Below are 19,310 nucleotides of genomic sequence, written 5' to 3' on the forward strand. Positions count from 1 at the left end.
TGTTCACTCTGTGCAAAACTGGGGACAGAGGCGGGCGTTTAAATCATCTAAATGAAAATCAAGCGGAGATGAACATTCAAGTTGAGGAAGAGGCCTATCAAACCCAGGGAAGCTAAAAAGCCACAGCTGCTCAAGACAAAGCTGCTCTCAGCTGCGCCCTTTTGCCCGGCCACCTCGCACAAACCTGGCTCTGCTGACACCGAGGAGGTGACCCCCGCCGGACACCGTGGCCAGGACTCGTCGTGGTAGCTACATGAGGGAGACCTGCCTCGCGACCGGCTCTGGTCAGCGTGTGTGGCAAAGAAAGGCACAAAATCATTGCAAAGACCGGATTTCTGTTGGTTTGTTTCCTTCTTGTAAATCCATTGCTGTACACAACCTAAGTTTAAACTGTAGGAGGTTTGGGGGACATAAAATTGCATATTTAACAGAACTTAAAACCGTAACAAAAGGTAGGCTGTTCTATGTCGAAGCAAAAATAATCCCTCCAGCCCCAAGGCTAACATTCGCTCCTGGCTATACGCAGTACAAACGTCTTAAAATCTGTGAGAAAAGACAATTAAAACCCAAAAGTCAAAATCATAAAGCTTGTAAACAGATAATCTGAAATACATTTTATTTATGGAAAAATATCATCAAAATAGTACCACTATGGACTAAACTGCCTGAGTTTTCATTTCACCTAGGATCTTGAAGTAGAGAGCCTTTAGCACAAGAAGATCAATTTCAGTCACAACTAGTGCGGAGCAGCACTGCTTCGGGTGGAGATTTTGTCCTTGTTGTGCTATCAAAAACTGTTGTGCTAATCCTTCAAATAAAGGGATGTTGAGGCAATTCTTAAATCATTTGGCACAAAGTTATTTTGGCTGGGGCATAAATTTGAGTCTCAGTCATGAAGAATAATGCAACATTCCACCTATCAAGTACTTCACTTTGATTGAAGAGCTTTCTTTATGTCATTAACTTCCATCTGAAAAGAACAAAAAAAAAAAATCGTGATGAAATGAGATGCTTTAACAAACTGAGGCCCAGTTGCTGCCGCTTGAAAAGCACGTGTTCCATCTTGTCCACAGGTGTGAGTACTGCTCTCGCACTGCTCTTATTTCCACAGATTTCACAAATTGAGGGGACCTTCTCAGCTGCATGATGATCACTCACGGCTTCTTGCCCTCAGAGCTTGAGAAGTGCAGCCACTGAATGTACCACCAGACCTTTCAAACTCTTTAAATTACAACTTTCATAAGCCAGGCAGCTCGCTGCCAGGAACTGCGTGCAGAACGAGCACCGTGTCCAGCACCAGCTGCCGCACCTCCACCTGGCACAAGTGAACTCAGCTGCTGGCACTGAGCACTGGCAGCTGAGGGCAAAACCTGTCGTCTCTCTCCTCTCGGGATGGTTCCTGCTGCAGGGCTGGGGGTTGCCTTCTGCACTCATCAAGCCTGCGTCCAGGCACCTTAAGGGCTCTGACGGATGTACAGGCGTGCGGTAAAAGGATGTGGCCAAACCCATCATTGGCCTTCGTTGCACACTTGGCACCTCTGATGGGCGCTGGAAGGCCTGAGGCAGGGGTACTAGATCTATTCAAACACACCCGCGGTGCTCAACTGCCCCAGATCATCAAGGCAGTTTAATACACGGGCCAAGAGCTGTGCGACTTTGTGGCTATCAGGGCACTCTTAAACCAACACAACCTTTGTTTGTTGCACTCTCGCCTTCACATAAAGCTGATGATGCCACCTTGGCTGGCAGCTGGACATTCACCAGCGTAAGCAACATTTGAACCGAAGTAAAAGCATCCAGCTGTTAGATGGTAATTTTAAAACCATCAATGCAGGTCTCTGTATAAAGACGTAAATCCAACCTTGGAGGTAGATTCCAGACCTCTGAATAGTCCGGCCTGTAAGACTAAATCAATAACCAATATTAAAAATGTTCATCGACTGTATCTGAATAAGTTTCAAATGAATTTGAATGTGTCACTAGAAGCCATACTCCTGTGTGGTTGCACACATGAAGTCCTTCAGGCAGCCCTGGAGTACAGACATCGATGGTCCCCAGTTCTGCCACCCTTTGCCACGTTCCCAAGCAATTTACTGAGCAGAAACAGCCCAGTGTAATTACAGTTCGATTTTCTATTCCTAGTACAAAGTACAGTTGAACTGTCCCATAAAAATATAAAATAGAATCAATATTAATCCACTTATCAAGCACATAGAATAGAATAGTGCAGAACAGACTAGACTACTTCAGTTGGAAGGGACCTACAACCATCCTCTAGTCCAACTGCCTGAGCAATTCAGGGTTCACCAAGTTAAAGCATGTTATTACGGGTATTCTCCAAATAGCTCTCCAACCCCCAGAGAAGCAGTTCCAACGCCGTCCCACATTGAAGCAGCACAGTCGGTGATCCCAGCAACAGCTCAGCTCCATGACTCTCGCCCAGGCAGGGCAGTGCGCTACCTGGCAAATGACTGAGCCAGCATGACAACATGTAGAGCTAAGGGACTGTACCAACTGTGGTGGCAGTACCTGGGCTCTTAATCTGAGCACTTTCTTTTATACTGGTCAGAATCCTTTAGTAAAGGCAACCTGAGTACAGTGTGTAAAGCAGACATAAAACGCTTGCTATATGAAATAATATTCCAAGCACATCAACACTAAGACAAACCTACTACAAAAGAGAAAGCTTTGGGAGAGAGCAAGTAATTTAAAAAAGACATTATTTCATTTGTGACAAAATCAAGCCACTAAAACTGAGACTAAAAATCATCATAGTTTTAATCCTATAATGTGTTTAATTAATTGCTGGGTTGTGGTGGTGTGGTGTTTGTTTTTTTTTTAATTTGTCTATTTGTGCTGATAATTTTTTAGTTAATTATCAGGCTTGTCAGTAAGAAGCCAGTATTGCAATATCTATGACACAGGCTGGCACCACTGTGAAGAGAGCAGGTGCACCTCTTTCAGAAATGTTAGTAGGTTTTGATTCACTGGAACCTAAGTGTCTTAGCAGGGTTTATATCCCATACCTGAGAATAAATCAAACCTGCCAATACTTCTATAACATTATAAATAATTTAAGTACCTGCAATCGTAGACGGATCTTCTTTTCTTCATCCAACTCAGACAGCAACTGTTTAATCTCTTTTCTGTTAAGAGAATGCAACAACAACAAAAAAAAAAGCTTGGAATGGAAACGATTAAACTAGTCAGATTGAAAAGATCACCCCTTGGAGACGTATCTTCCTGCTTCACTAGTTATGTTTTTCCTCTGAACAACTGATAAAGTCAGTATGCTCCTGTACACTTCATGCTGTGCTGCAGAGAAGTGAGACCGTCCCCACAAGGACAGTACCCCTCCCCCCACCCCAGCTAATGAATAATACATTTCCTCCTAGCAGTGCTGCATCCTCTGGCTTTGCTCTGGACTAGCTGTATCAACACTCCATCAGCACCCAGTTGCCCTTTTTTCCATACAAAATGAAGATAGATTGGCTGCTGGCAGGTTACAGGAACTGGTAACACAAATCCTTAAGCCCCTCAAGAGCTGTTTATGCCAGCAATCCCACGTAACCTTCAGTTTCATTTAAAAGACGTAACAATCCCAAATATGGATATGCTGTCATCCTTCTTTGTTGGGAAGGAGAACATAGCTACAAGGAGGAGACACCTTCTCGTCTTCCCACTGAGTGATCTCACCTTAAGACAGAAACCTTGCTTCCTTGCAAGAAGGGCTGAGGAGACCAGAGGAGCAGGGGTCAGCCTTGGAGGCAAAGCCATAGGGCTTGCTGGCCAGATCCAGCTTGAACCATGTCCTCCCGGCATCTACACCCAAACTCACTGCCTTCCTCTGTTCCACCAGTCTCTGCATGCTGCTTTCCCTTTTCTTTTTCCAGCTGGGCTACATCCAACTGACAATGGAAGTGAAGGTTTAGCTTCCAAAACATAAAATATTCTCAGGAAGAGCAAAAGCTATATGCCAGCCCCAGTTTTTCCTAAGAAATGAGCAGCTTAATGAAAATAAAGGCATCCAACATTAAAACATTAAGATTCAGGATCATAAACAGAAATGTCTTCAAATGTCCTAATCACAGTTCAATTACTTTCTTTGCAATATCAGCTTCCTGGGAAAATGGTCTAACAGTCAAGCGACACACTGCTTTAATAATTTTAGGAAGTTGTAGTAATTTGTACTCCAACAAGAACAAATGCACCCCTTATTAAGATCAATGCACAAGAGTTCCCAAATAGTTACTGGCAAATAACACAATGTAAGAACCTTACTCACTGCTCATAGCTTGTAACTTAACTTTTTCAACACCCCATAAACATCTGCTTATCTCCTAACACAGGGAAAAAAAGCTGTTACAGATGGACAGTGCCAGTCTCTTATCCTGAGCTTCTTGCCCCCGAACGTGTTCTGTCAGCTGAAAATCACCCATGAACACAAAGGCAAACTGTGCAGAGCAACACTGATGAAGGCAAGCTCCAAGAGAAAATGCCACCACCAGGCATGAACGGATGCAGCCCACCTACAGCTGTGATTTGCAGTACTTACTTTTGCTGGTCTTTCATGGTCTCAATGATGGTTCTTAGCTCCTTAATTTGTGTTCTCAGCTCCTCCAGGGCAGTCTGACCTTGGCTCAAGGGCTCAGTCTTTGGCTTTCCTTCAGTACCAAACAGGGATGGGGAATTTGACCTGTGACCTGTTGTTCCCATAGCAATTGAGTGAAATCCAGGAGACGGTGAAGGGGATAGTGATGGTTGTACATTACTGCCACTAGCCAAGCCTCCTGGTTTTGGAGGCAAGGAATTTTTATTATCAGACACCTGCAACAAAAAGAATATCACTTAATGTCTGGAGAAAGCTTTATGAAAGTCAGACCTCTAGCTAATATTAAGGATGTTGCTGCCCTTCAGTAATGTTCAATGTCCACAGTCAAATGTGGACAGTTTTGGCCAAAGCATGATAACTATAACAATTAGACATTATCTTTGTACATGTACATCAGATGGGGTCTAGTTGGGATGCAGAACTTCAGATAGCTTCAGTAAGGCTTTCGACAGTTGCTACAACCAGCCAGCAACAAGCATTTCCAAGATGTCAGACCTAGCCGTGACATGAACCAGAGACAGGTGCTCAGTGTTTCTCCCAGAAGTTTTTGTGAGAACACACCTACATCCATGAATGTCTCCTGCAGAGCACAAAACCGCATGGCCAAGAATCCAAGTTGTATTTTTTTGCAGATTAAGTTTATGATTGTCAACCAACCATTGAAGGAATCTTCAATACTCAACGTTTTTTAAAAATTCATGTTTTACATGTTGCCCTCAGCATTACGAAGACCGCAAAATATTCCTTAAGTTTGCTTGTTGGTATGTTATAAAAAAGAAAACCAGAATCCAATGGCTTCAAAATGATAGTATATTAATAAGAAATAAATGTACCGTGCTGTCCTCTGTTAACTCAAGCTTCTGTGAATCCTCCAGGAACTTAACAGAGAAATGCAGCATTAACCTAGTTACCTTGGAACCCCGTGGTAATATTCTTTTAATGTGTTATATACAGGTGTGTGCATGTGTGAGCAATGTGTACTTATAAACGATCTTGCATGGATAATAATCCTTCTATCAGTAGATGCAAATTTCCTTTGGAAACTCGAGAGTTTCCAAACAGCAGGCTGAGTTCAAACCCGGACCAAGTCAGCATGGTACAACGGGAGCCATCCACACTGAACACCTTACTCCAGAGCTTAACTGGCTACCAGCATTAAGGCCTCAAGCAGCTACTTTCTGACAGGGGTCATCCTGGTTTACAGGAACAACATCTACATTCCCGGCACGGCAGCATATAATACACAAAAGTTGGCCCAAGAGCATTCCCTAATGCAAGTGCTCCCAGAAGAGGGAGCTGCAAAGCAAAACATTATCCTTATTACCTGATCACAGAAGTCCATGGCTTCATCTTTCAAATAGTTTTGTTTTACTATTAGAATGTAATATTTGTATTATTAAACATATCCTTATGTACTAAAATATAGCTCCAACCTCTAAAGCCTGATCTACATGCTTCTTCTGTGATATTCGATTATCCTATGGTTTTCTACCAATATACAGTAAGAATGGCACAAGCCTATAAAATTAATACAATTGTACCAGCATAAAGAGTGATTATACTTGCAAATTTAAATTCACATTCTATTGGAGTGGGTCAAAGAGTTGTATTTTCTCTGCTCGCAGACTCTTCTAACATAAACTTAATTTACAGGTACAAGGAAGGGCCTTTGTTTCTACAATTTATTTCCTCAGCTTCTCCAATTCTGTAAAATGTAATTACACTAGAAGGATTATCTCACAGTATGGCTATGGAGACATTTCAACTGTGTAATTCACTTTAGACTTGCATTTCAAACACAGAACAATCGTTAGTAACCCTTACCATTTTAAGCTTCTTTAAAAGGGCCAGTTACCAGGTGATTGTTGACATAAATTTTAAAAATAAACATTTGAATACCGTTTTCAAAAATGAAGATGCATGTGAAAAGGTTGAGCAGAGATATGCCAATTAACTTACTTGTGATATTGTAACAGTTCTTGATTTCCTTGACACTTCAATGGTTTTGTGTGTAACAGAAACATGCTCCTCCCTCTCTTCTTCAGGACTTGGTGAGTCAAAGAAGTCGGGGCTTGAAAGGGACGACTGTGTAGACAAACACACACACCGCACACGAGGAAAAAAAATGCAGGTATTTTCATTGAACAGGACTTTAACAAAGGAAGAACAACAGTGTTTATGCGATGACTTTTTTTTTAATTTTTAGTTACCATTTTCAAAGTAAAAATACTTCAAATCAGGACTCCCCCTCACTGCCTCCAACTATTTTTACATCTTGTTTCCAAGGCTAGAATGCTTTCAAAGCATTTATGAAAAGAGATATACTTGAGTTGAATTCGACATTAATTCACATCTTTGCATCGCACTGTATGACGTAAGCACCCTCTTGTGCCCCACTTGGCTAGGACGCCGAGCGCCGCGCTGTGGGGACGCCAGCTCCTCTGCCCGGGCAGCTCTGCCGTGGCTTCGCTGAGGGCAGGGCTCACCTGGCTGCTCTTCAGAGGATCCGTGCTGCCGGCCGCGTGCAGCGCTGGCTCCGCAGGGCTGCCCTGGGCACGGCCTCTTTGTAAAGGTACAAACAGGGAGGGGTCTTCCCACCTCCTGTTCCTTTCCCCATAGATATGACAGGGGAAGACACACCTTTGAACCTGTTGTTTATGTTTCTGTGTTTAGGTACATAGTCAATTTTGAAACCTTTCTTTTTTGTTCTCTGTTAGTTTCCAAATCATCATTTTTGCTCCCTCCATTTTGTTTTTCTTCAGCAACATGAACCATCAGTAGTTGCCCTCATTCTGATATTCCAGAATGCAAAAAAGCACAGAAGTGAACAAACCCCAAGCTAAGAGACACTGTAAAACTAAGCAGTGACTTCCAAAGGATGGTTTATGAGACCAGCTTGTCTAAAGATCCATGGTAGAGAGTGAAATTTAAATCACCCTTATATTTAAGAGTGATCTTAATGAGGAGAAACACCTGATGGCTCAAGGAGAGCTGTTGAAGGCTGACACAGTCAGTGTGTCCTCAAAATGTGGTAAATGTCCCAGAGAAACCAAGGGAAATGCTTCTTTTGCGAAACACAAAATCCTTAATGCTCAGCACAAACTGGTTTATTCTGAAGATTTCTATAAAGGATTTTTACAAGGGCCTGTAGTGACAGGACAAGGGGTAACGGGTTTAAATTGAAAGTGGGTAGGTTCAGATTAGATATCAGGAAATAGTTCTTCCCGGAGAGGGGGGTGAGGCACTGGGACAAGTTGCCCAGAGAAGCTGAGGATGCCCCATCCCTGGAAGTGTTCAAGGCCAGGCTGGAGGAGGCTTTGAGCAACCTGGTCTAGTGGAAGGTGTCCCTGCCCATGGCAGGGGGGTTGGAACTAGATGGTCTTTAAGATCCCTTCCAACCCAAACCATTCTGTGATTCTATGATTTTTCTGGCCTCCTCAGTCATGGCTGGCAAGGTATACTTGGCAGCACCCAAAAAAGGGGGTACCAATCTTGGAAGGGAGGAGGAAGGGAATGTTTTCAACATCAGTATTCAAAACACCGGCAGCCTTTTCACACTGATTTTCCTGAGCTGTATCTTTCTGCCTCGGTGTACGTGTGAAGGAATGGCTGTGTAAGCCTAGTAAAAACACCAGGGGACACAAGTATAAGAAAAAAACGTGTTTAAAAGCAAAGGAAAAATTAACTTACGGACGTGAGAGACTGGGAGGGTGGTCGCCTGCCAGTAGCTTTTGGTCTGGTTGTAGTTGGATGATTAAGCTTCTCAGCAATTGGTATTACAGAGTCAAAACCTTCCAAGTCTTAAAAATAAAATAGAATTGATTTGTTTTTTTGGCAATTGTCGTCAAAGGGAAAGAATAATTTTCTTTTTTTATTTTAAATTTCCAAGAAATCAAATCCCATTTTCCCCATTGTATCAGTGTTCTGTACACCGTTAGGCCCCATGATAGCACTAAAAAACCTGGAAGTCAAAGGCAGCTGTAATCCAGCCACCCTTGCCAAGCACAATTACCCTTCCGTCTCAAACACAATAAAGCAGAGGGGGAATGCATAGAGGAGCCTTTGGCTTTGTTTTCGGCAGTGAAAGCTGAATGACAACATGGGTCCTATGGCATGGAATAAACTCTTTCCAAATTTCCATCTTGCTTTTAAAGGGGTTATTAATTCCTTTTCCTGAATAATTGGAGATATAAGACAGTGCATGGTCTGTGTCAACAGCTGTACTGTCAGTGCTGTACCTGCAGCAATTGCTTAGGGGAGCACAGAGAATGGGAATGATGGAGCTGGAAGTGACCTGCAGGTTCCAGGACACCTACAGCTGCAGGCAGCATAGTTTGCAGTAAGTATAGGTGAAAGGAATATCTCCAGTGTTCCAGAGGTTATGGTAAGTAGAAGCTCCAACAGTCTCCTGAAGCTGTACAGAGCCCAGGAAAAACAGATCTGCACGAATGCCAGCTTGGCTGTCTTCACGGCTGGTGAAACGCGCTGGGGAAGTGTTTACTGAATCCAGCCACGTGCTAGCATGTTTACGTGAAGGAAGGCTGAACGGATACCGCAGCTCGGGACTGCATGCCTGAATCAGATGGCCTAACACCATTCATCTATTTTTATGGGTTATATCAGTTTCACTCACCTCCATTTCAAAATGCCTTAGTGCATTATGTTAAGCAGAAATGAGTCAGAAAACATGCATGAGGTACTGCAGATAAGTCCAATTTCTTAAAATTACTTTGAGAAATTAATCAAATCCTAGAATGATATTCATTAGTCAGAGACTATTTTTCACTGCACATCTGTAGGAAGGAATACCTTTTAAGTTAAGAGTTATGTATACTGGGCACTTAATTTTTAGAACTGTTAAAGAACAGCAAGCCTCTGAAGACAGAGCGTTGTTGCCATATTACAACCATTGTACAAATGGAAAAACAGATCAATTAATGGGCCTGTGCAATAAACCATATGCACTGAAGGAATTCGGCAGCTAGGAAGTAAATGGGATCAGACATTCCTTATTCAGCAATCCTCTTCCATCTCTGGGAGGTCAAAAAAGCAGAAGGAAAAAAGAGACCTCTTTCAATAGCCCTTGAAATAGCCTAAGGTTATCTACCTCCAAACAGTACTCTATTTTTGGAGCAACCCTTCCTATATATAACCAGTGACCCCACTGTCCTCTACCAGGTATTTCTCTCACTGCTTTTTTATCGTCTGTTGCAACCTATGTGCAAAGGTACGTCACCCAGTGTGCCAACGGGAATTTGGCAACCTGAAGCCTCAACTATACCCAACCTATCAGGCTAAAAAAATAGATTAAAAAAATTAATTTATATTTTAATGTGTTTATATTTATGTAATTTATACATTTTATTTCCTGCAATAAAAGCGACAGTGCTTTAAAGGTAAAAATGAGCTAAGCATTGGCAGACTGCAGAAAACCCCTCTGTAGTCCTACAGAACTTCAGGGTTTCAGGAGAGGAGAAATGGAAGTACAAATTTATTTTCTGGGGAGAAGATGGGAAATGCAAACGTAAGAGCTGTTTTCCAGCAATATTCAGTTTGAAGCTGGCACATGAGACAGCTAAATGACTGACTTAAGATTGCACAGCAAATCAGTGATGTATTTTAAACACTGCCTTCGTTTTCACCACTGTTACTCTGCTAAGTTGCACAGCAGGAAAATACACCTGTCTATAAACACGTGAAGCTCACATACGTGACTACAAGTCGTGGCCGAAGCAATCCTTCCCTTTGTCCCAGCCACTCTTTTCCCACCCAACTGTTTTTAGTATTTTTTTTCCTGAGCTCATTTTAATCCAGCCCATTTTCCGGCAGCATATGCCCAGCCACACAAATACCCGTGGCGGAAGGAAGGGTTGGTGTCAGTACCAAAGGGCTGACACAAGCTGCTCAAAGTGAGTGGAAGAGCAGACTACAGCTTTTTGGGGGGCAGCAAACTGGCTGAACTTCTCTCGCAGGCTGGGAAGGCTCCAGCGCGTGACTTCCCTCTCTCTGTGTTGCGGCTGGTACGGTCAGTGCCACTGTCCCCTCCTCCGTTCTTACAGAAGATAAACATCTACACTAACATGGAAAGCAACCAATGGAAACAATAGTGGAGGCATTAATTATATGTGTTTATTTGCCTTAAACAAAATACCTAGAGTTCTATGTTTTATCAGAAAATAAAAGATTCACATTTACACTGTAAAATGTGTCGATAAACAGAGTGTATGATCTTGTGTCCTTGAGACCCATGATCATTTGCAGATAAAATCTGCTCCATGCATTTTATGAATAACCATGACAGATGAACATTTTTGTGCAAAGCTTCTATTATCAAGAAATACAGGGAATCCTCTATTTTTTCCACTTCTGAATGCATTTCTGAACACTAGAAAAGTAACCTGAAGCAGCCTATACTTGCACTGCATTAAAAGAAAAAAGAGCAGAGCAGAGGTTGAAAGGCTCCACAGGTAGAATCTGCTGCCAGACTAGTGAAATCACAGCCATTCAGCTGATACTATAAATGAAGTTCTATTTAAGTGTACGGGACAACACTTGGTACAATGCTAAAATAGTAAATCCATTTCCAGTACTTCCATATGCCCTTTATCCTCCCCGCCATTTTGTTATCCTCATTTAGATGTGGTTCTCGCTCCCAAATCCGCTCTGCATCTAAGGCTGTCACCACCTTCCACCATCATCACCTATGAGATATTCATTCAGGAAAATCCCCATCTAGTAAACAGGTAGCTAGTAAAGTGAGGAACAGTCCCACCCAAGAGACTCCTGCCTTACTGTCATCTATACTGTAGGGTCAGAAATTAATTCACCTATAATAGCTATTTGATTGGTTTTTGCTGATGGAAAGCAAGGTTATATGGGTGTGGCTATATGACACTCACTGAGGTCATTAAATGCAGAGATTTGGTCTTAGTTTGTGTTTCTGTAGCTATCAGAAACTGGGAGCTTAAATTCACCAACTAAGCAAAATGTAAAACCTTCCTGAGCTGGACCAAATGGAATGCCATTAAAAATAAAGGCCGCTCTACTGTACCCACAGCCATGTTAATTGCCAGTGAGGCGGCAGCAGCAGCCGACAGACCTGAACTCTGCCCTGGTCCAGCCTGCTCGGTCTGACAGTAACAAACGGTAAGGAAGGTTCCACTGGACACACAGAAGACAGAGGGTACCCATCAACTAACAGTACCACTCCCGCATTAAAAACCAGTCGATCCTCGTTCTACAAGTAAACAGATGCATTCCTCATTATTGCTGTCTCACTGAGCACGCGGGTAATTCATGAAATATTCATGAGATGGGAAGAAAGACATTAGTGTAATTCCAATATACTGGTCTAGTACAACACAATAAAATGTCTAGCTTACTGAGCAAACATATTTAATGAATTTGAAAAATGTTAGCTGTGCAAGAATTATTCCCTGGTATCCTTCCAAGTCGGTTAAGAACAGGGTATTTTCCCCCATTACTATGTTCATTTGGTAACATGGTTATTTAAAGCACGATGATGGTGTGTTTAAAAAAAAATGCCCAGGTCCAGGAAAACAATTAAGGCAAAAGTTCTGAGCTCATTAGACTTGTGCCTTCCTGGAAAATAACCTTCAATCCCAATCCCTCCCTCCTCCAAAAAAAACCCAGAAAGGAAAAGTTAAATGGTTATGCTTCCCCCCTGCCTTTACTATTCTGGCATGAAATGTGGCTAGGCCTTAACTTCATCTTATGTTTAGGTTTGTTACGCTTTGGGCAAAGCCACTTACTCATAATGAAGACAGAAAGTTTTCTGAATTAGGAGAGAGATTTCACCTTGAGAAAACTGAAAGGTGATGGGCAATAGCAGAATCAACACAGTCAGCGTGCTAACAGGGAGGTTTCACAGAACAGAAATACAGCAGGGCTGGAAGAAATGAGGCAAAGGTGGCATTCAATGCATGTGAAGAAGATACTGTCACAAAAGGCACAGAGGTAGAGTTCATTTCATAATCGTCCTCGATACATTTAAAAGACTGACAATAGGCTTGTGAAGTGGTGTGTATGTACTGTCTTGAATTGCAATAATCCTGAAAGCTACCAAATGGGACAGAGATACTGCAGACAAAACCTTCTGCATGCATGTCCATCCAATATATAGCACTAATTAAAAAACAACTCAATCATCTGAATATTACTGGGAATTTTCAGAAGACCACAATTATTTTAACTACTTCAAGTGCCCAGATTCTGCTACTCCCCCCCCGCTGAACAGCACTGTACCCTGCAAGGAACACAGCCACGCTCCCAGCCAGGCTCAGGGCAGCAGAATCTCACCCGTAATGACCTGCAGATCCTTTTTAAAGATTTGGGTAGTGCACTTTTAGCAGGAGGGCTCCCTGGCTGCAGGGTTAGTGCGTTCAGGAGTGTAACCGCCACGTGCCGGGGAGGTGTCCCCATACAGTTCTTTGCTTTGGCGGGAAACGGCTTAGCTCACCGCGCCCCCCAGGACAGTCACTGGACAGCTGCCTTTCCTAAAGTAGACAATTATCTTTCCCCATTTCAGTCCTGACTTTTATCGTTTTAATAGCTGAACGTAGAAGGCTGCCATAATGAGCTTTGCTAACCACTTGCCAGTGCCCTCATAAGGATTTTATTTTTAACAATTCAGAAGATGCCAAGAAAGAACTGAAAGGTCAAGAAAACTGAGCTAGAAGAAATGGATATGCTGTTTTCAGGCACCTCAACCTGACACACATGGAGAATGATCTAAACTTCTGGTTTACTGCCTTTTTCTGGACTGTCCAGGGCAAGAAACCCAATGTATTTACATAATGAACCACTAACACACCCCTGATTACAGTATCTGCAATTCACAACTGTTTGTGGGTGATTGTGATTCACTGACATAAATATTACAACTTAACCCAGTTGGGTAATCCTGCTCCTTTGCGTCGCTCTATTAAAATGAGCATGAAGAGCAGCATAAGAAGAAATAACTGCTTTAGGCAGATTTTGGTCTTTATTATGAGTCACATTTTGTCCTCCAACCCTTGTATTTACCAGTATTTTCTTTCTTCCTTCCAATTTTTACTCTGTGTCTTCAGGCAAAATAATTATGACACACAGTACAGCAGCCTGTGATTTAAAGACAAACGCACTCCATTCTACAACCTTTTACTGGAAAGAATCTCCATCTTTTTCCCTAGTATGGGCCAAATCTTATTAGATCACCTTTTCTTCCAGTCAGAGGCACAGTGATCACCCCTCCTAACAAGTACGAGCACGTAACAGCTCTAGAACAACTGCAAATACAACTCAAGGCAACACGATATACTGACGAATTTTCTGTTTGTTTGTTAGATACTTGCAAGTAGGGTATTTTTAACTACCCTTCCAGGCAAGTTAGCACCAGGCTGGTGCCGGGGAGGGACAGAAAAAGGGTACGGTTAATAACGTGGGTTTGGCCAGTACTCCTTGATCCACCAGCAAATGCTCTGAAGATTAAAGTCTGAGGAAACACTGAAAAAAGGACCCGTGTTGATCAGCTTTCAGGGAATCTCTGAAGAACATTTATAGCAACACTACGTGTTTCAGCAGGCATATGTGCCTTACGCTAACACTGATGAAGACTATTAAGTGCTTACATAAATATAATGCAAAATGTGTAAAGAACCAGGAAAATTTGGAAAGATATGTCCACCTGGCTCTGTGTGGGAAGCGCCTGTGCAGCTCAGTCTTTCTGCAAAGCACAGAAACTGCCTCTTGTGTGGATTAACAGAGCATTTCCACAGTAGATGTGTTGGTTTTCTTTCTTCACGGCTTATTCTTTAAATCACTTAGCTTAAATCTATATGATTTTAAGCATTAGATGATTCCAAAAGCAGGCCAATTTTGGATAAACAGGTCTCGTTTCAGGATTGCAGGATTCCAAAGTGTGTGTACATAGATACATAGTTAAAAGACTTAGATTTAATCCTGACTTGCAGAAATACCAGTAATTAATTGGAATAATTCAGTAATCTTCTGGAAGCATTTGTTTTTGATCCAGTAAGATATTATATTTGCTAGACGTTTCTATCATTGCACTGGCCCTCAGATATAACAATTCCTTGTGAAATTAAATAAAAACACATAACCTAAAAAAAAGGCACGTTATGCAATAAGGCATAAATTTAAGCTGTTGAAATCGATGCAGTTCTACACAAGGACTACTCTCCTGTGGGCAGAACAGGGCTTACTTTCAGTGTAGCTTATGTTGCTTTGGAAGCATGTTAAACTAAGCTCAAAAAGCCACTGTCCATCCAGGAATGATTATTGGTACACGAGACTTTACAACAGCTGAAACTACTGGGATTTAACCACAGCAATACTGGAGACAAAGTCTTGGGTGACGTGACCGTGCACTGAGAGCCAATGAGTGCTCTTCAAATTCCCACGTTTCGGTTGGTTGGGTTATTCTCCTCTTTCAGACGAGAGAACCTCCTAGCATGTTGCTAAGTATTTTTGGTGTGTAACACGTAACATGGACATCACAATGAAATATATGCATTAAACTTGGCGATGACACCATCGGTCTGTTAGAACAGGTTAATGAAACCACAGCAGTGACAACAGCACGTATGACCTGTACAGGTCACTCACACCCCTAAAATTTCTTACGGTACAATAAAATAAACTGCAACGATTTCTCTTTTCAGTGCTATAGTGCAAGATTTTCCATCACAGTACACTCAGTTTCAACTTTTAATTTAAAAAGAAATCAATAACAGCCACGGACACATTAGGTGTTCTACAAAATACTTCTTTTTGTATTTGTTATGCATTGTCAGCTAAAGCAAAGACAGGACAGAAAAGAAATGGAGAAAAAAAAGCCTTACCCTCATGAAATGAAGAAGAGTTACCCATGGCAAAGAGATGTAAATAGGAAAAGCTGGATGAAAGATGTGTGGAAAGGAAAGTAAAGGCATCACTGAAAACAGGGAAAAAGAAAACAAAAGAAGAAGTGAGGAGGAATGGGGAACGGTTCCTCTTACACAATATATTCTGAAGCCTAGTTTCCAAAATTTTTTTGTAAGGATTGTGGAAAGAAGCAAAGGCATGAACAACAGTGGTAACAGCTGCCATTATCTCTACAATCAGCAGTGATGTTGCTGAACAGGACTTGCTCTTGTCAGTACGGATCGAGAAATTGTAATCAGTGCTGTATTATCATCAAGTAATTTAAATGCCAAGTCACAGCTCTGCAGAATATGCTGGTGAAATCATACCACGCACTAACATCTACATATAAATAACTTTTTCTATATGCAACTGACAGAACATTATGCACAGTATTAAACATCACCTCAGCCTTGCTCAAGCATTTGTGGCTTTCCTGATTGGCAAAGTTGTGCAAGAATGCTTTCAAAGGTGTTTTTAAGAGGTGTGGGGTTTTCTGGTTAGACAACACTGATCCACTGGTGGAGTATTACTTAGAAAATCATTAGAAAAATGCTGTTTCCGAAACAAGCGATGTTTAACACACTGACCTAAAACAGGGGACCTAGACAAAATGCAAGGGCTAACGGAGGAATAAAGAGGAGCCCAGTAAGCAGAATGGTCACACACCCAAGCTGCTGCAAAGGTCTTTTAACTTGCATTTTCTTCAAAGGCTACTGCTCCGCCCCACCTTGTCTGTCACGTAGGTCTGCCCTAATTTGTGGTGTGCATTTGGCAGACTGAAAAGACAGCAAATGACCAGATTTAATCAGATCCATTGTGAGTGGAAGGATGAACCTTGGAGAAGCTGGGGCTGTCTTCCCATGGAGAACGTGCGACTGGAGCGACACTGGTAACATATACCACAGAGTTAAATATTCTTGGGACCCACACTGCCCAATCCATCAGTGTTTTGGAATACACTGGGACAACTCCACTCCCTCTTCCACCATTTTTACTAATCACTTGTTTAGCCACAAGATTTCTCCAACTCATTGTTCTTTTTGTAAATAAAGAGTAAGTCTAACACGTTTATCATAAATCTTTCCAACTACAGTGCCCATAAACTGTCCTGAACTTCAAACCTCTCCTCATAGTAAAAGACATTAATCCACTGTGAATTGTTTTGGCTTATTAAGCTTTAATGTATTACTCTACCTTCTCTTAAAAGGCTGTTTATTTCTTTAACAATATTTTACACAAGCCATCATAAACCTCCTGAAAATTCGTATCAGTTATGATCTTTGGGTCCCCTTTCATTCCACAATCATAATTTATTTCTGTTTTTCTTTTAACGAGTTGTCTTAACAGGCTAGAATGACACGATTTGCCCTTGTAAATGCCATCTTGGTTTGACCCTATCAAGTTATACTTGTCTAAGTATTCACACTATTTTATCCTTGGGCTCAATAGGTCCCCCCTTGTTAATGGTAACAGGAGGTCATCGGCTAAACCCTCTGCAGCATGTTATGCATGTGGTTTGTTTTACGGACTCTTGTTGGCTCCTATTCTCCTTTAAAAGAAAAAAAAAGGCAAAAAAAACCCCCATCTGAGTTCTGGAAATGAACAAACATTATTATAAATCAAATTTCTTACCTTGCCTTTTACAGCTTGTTTAAAAAAAAAAACAAAACAAAACCAAAAAACCACACCCAGAAAAATACAAAACACTCAAGGAAACTAGCACAAGGATTAAGAAAGTTGACTTCCCTCAGACCACTATATGCTATTTGCAGGGTTAACTTTCTCTTTCAAGTAACCAAAAGCTTACATGCTTTGAAGCAAATTTGTAAACATGAGTAACAAACACAAAATGGCAGAATTTGACTGCATTTCCATACCATTCATTTAGCTTAATCTCTACAATAAAAATGTTCATGCAGTTTATCACAAGCTTCTAACTTTCCACGTTTATCCCAAATGAAAATCTGGAAAAAACATTCTACTTGCTTCTCTAGAAGAATGGAACCATCATAAACCATAGCAAGAGCAGAAGGTGAAAAACCAAGCTGACATATGGATGTTGAAAAGCTCATAAAGCTATGTGAAATCAATTCAGTGTTTTATTGTTACACTGCAATTAAAATTCATCTATAACTTCAAGCTCTGCTTTCAAGACTGAAGAAAAGGCAGGTTTGGCTGTGGAGAAGACACTATTTTACAGGCACGTTTTAGGAATGTAGCAGTCTGGGTAGAAAGCACCACATTGAAACAGCATTTAACGTTGGCAGCGAAAGGTAGTAACGCTCACACACGTTCAGGGTACCCTGGTTCTGCCTCTTGCAAAACCGGGTCTCTCGCAGCACAGCTGCGACTGCGGGGCAGAGCGACGGCAGCAGCTGCCCTCGGCGTCTCTCCGAGCAGAGGTAGAAGATGGCTGTCGCTGCTTTCGCTGACAGCCCTGAGACAGGAGTCAGAGCACCTTGCTTTCCAAGTGCCACTTACAGCAGCACCCACCCCAGCAAACATCTCTCCTGTGCTGCCAACTTGAGAAGGAAGGAGGATAAGAGAAGATGGAAAAAAAACCTCCTTTCCAGGTGATTTCCCGATTAAACTGTTCGTGTTGCAGGAGCAGAAATTGTTCTATTCCAGAGAAATTTAGGCTGTTTTTAATTGGTGTTTGCAGTAAAAATTATTCAAGTTGGCCTGAGTTGGGTCTCTCTTCCTTTGTGTTGGAAAGTGCCAAGATTACTAACTGCACCAAACCCATAATCTTTTGCAGCATTAAAAATATGGCAGCACTAATATTACATCTGTTAAACTAGCATGACTTATTATCGTTGGCCTTCTCACTTGTTTCAGACTTCTAAACAGAAATAACAAAAGCTCTCCTATTCAAAAAGGCTCACAATTCCATATTTCCCTTTATTTATTTATTTTAAACAGAAAACCCCAACAAAACTTTTTAAAGTAAAGCTGAAATGATCCTTTAATCCTACAGTTAAAATCTGATATAAATGCACTCCCATCCATTGCCAAATCCTTAATCTGTCTTCTTGATCATAACAAAGTCACTAAAAAGCTGAAATTTACACCATAAATTTCCAAGTGAAACTATAAAAAGTAACTTACCGATGTCATTGCTTCTTTCAGAGGAGTCTTTCTCCAGAGCGCCGGATACTGTACTGCCCACTAATTCTACTTTTGGACTATCACTCCTGCATTTGGATGAAGAAGAAGAAATATTTTAACGGAGTTTTTGTGTGGGTTACAGTAAATTGATAGTCAAGTTGCAATTAATAATGAGAGAAGTAAATATTCTTCTTTTGTAGCACCAGAGTAATAGCAATGTGCCAGAGAAAGCAATCTCCAGTAAGGAGACATGCTGTATGGATTAACCTTATCTCATTTCTCCTTAACACCTGTCAAAAAAGCCTATTTTAGACACTGTAGAGTCCTGAATAATTCTTCAGTTGTTCACAGCATCTCAGCATGAAGGAAACCTTAGGGCAAAGGGACATTCTTCAACATCTCATTTGTAATTTTTTCTAATGAATTGACTTACATAAACTATAGCAATGGACTATCTAGAGTGCTACAGAAAGGGCAAGAACCTCAAGCTAGCATCATGCTTTTCAGCAGTTCCTAGCATTTACTCCCAAGTGCAGCTCCTCCACCACATCTTTACATGAGATTAGACTATGAATATTGTTTCTACAGGTCCAAAGGACCAAGACCTAGTCTGTCTGAAACGTCTTTGGAACAGGCAAGTGTCAAGAGTTGTGATACTTTATAC

At 41.5% G+C, this 19,310-nt stretch overlaps 1 protein-coding gene across 1 annotated transcript in view; it reads right to left on the reverse strand.

The window, feature by feature from the left end:
• Window positions 1–315: 315 nt before the first annotated feature.
• SH3KBP1 (SH3-domain kinase binding protein 1) overlaps window positions 316–19,310 on the reverse strand; it is a 111,442-nt gene continuing 92,447 nt past the window's right edge. Inside the window, exons 10-15 of the mRNA XM_010148425.1 lie at window positions 18,647–18,732; window positions 8,303–8,412; window positions 6,572–6,697; window positions 4,556–4,827; window positions 3,083–3,146; window positions 316–970 (exon numbers count right to left, since the gene is read on the reverse strand). Of these exons, the coding sequence (XP_010146727.1) occupies window positions 929–970; window positions 3,083–3,146; window positions 4,556–4,827; window positions 6,572–6,697; window positions 8,303–8,412; window positions 18,647–18,732 (700 nt within the window). The 3' untranslated portion in view covers window positions 316–928. The remainder of the gene's footprint in view (window positions 971–3,082; window positions 3,147–4,555; window positions 4,828–6,571; window positions 6,698–8,302; window positions 8,413–18,646; window positions 18,733–19,310) is intronic.

The sequence above is a fragment of the Eurypyga helias genome, unplaced genomic scaffold (assembly GCF_000690775.1).
Source record: "Eurypyga helias isolate BGI_N326 unplaced genomic scaffold, ASM69077v1 scaffold5463, whole genome shotgun sequence".
Lineage (NCBI taxonomy): Eukaryota > Metazoa > Chordata > Aves > Eurypygiformes > Eurypygidae > Eurypyga > Eurypyga helias.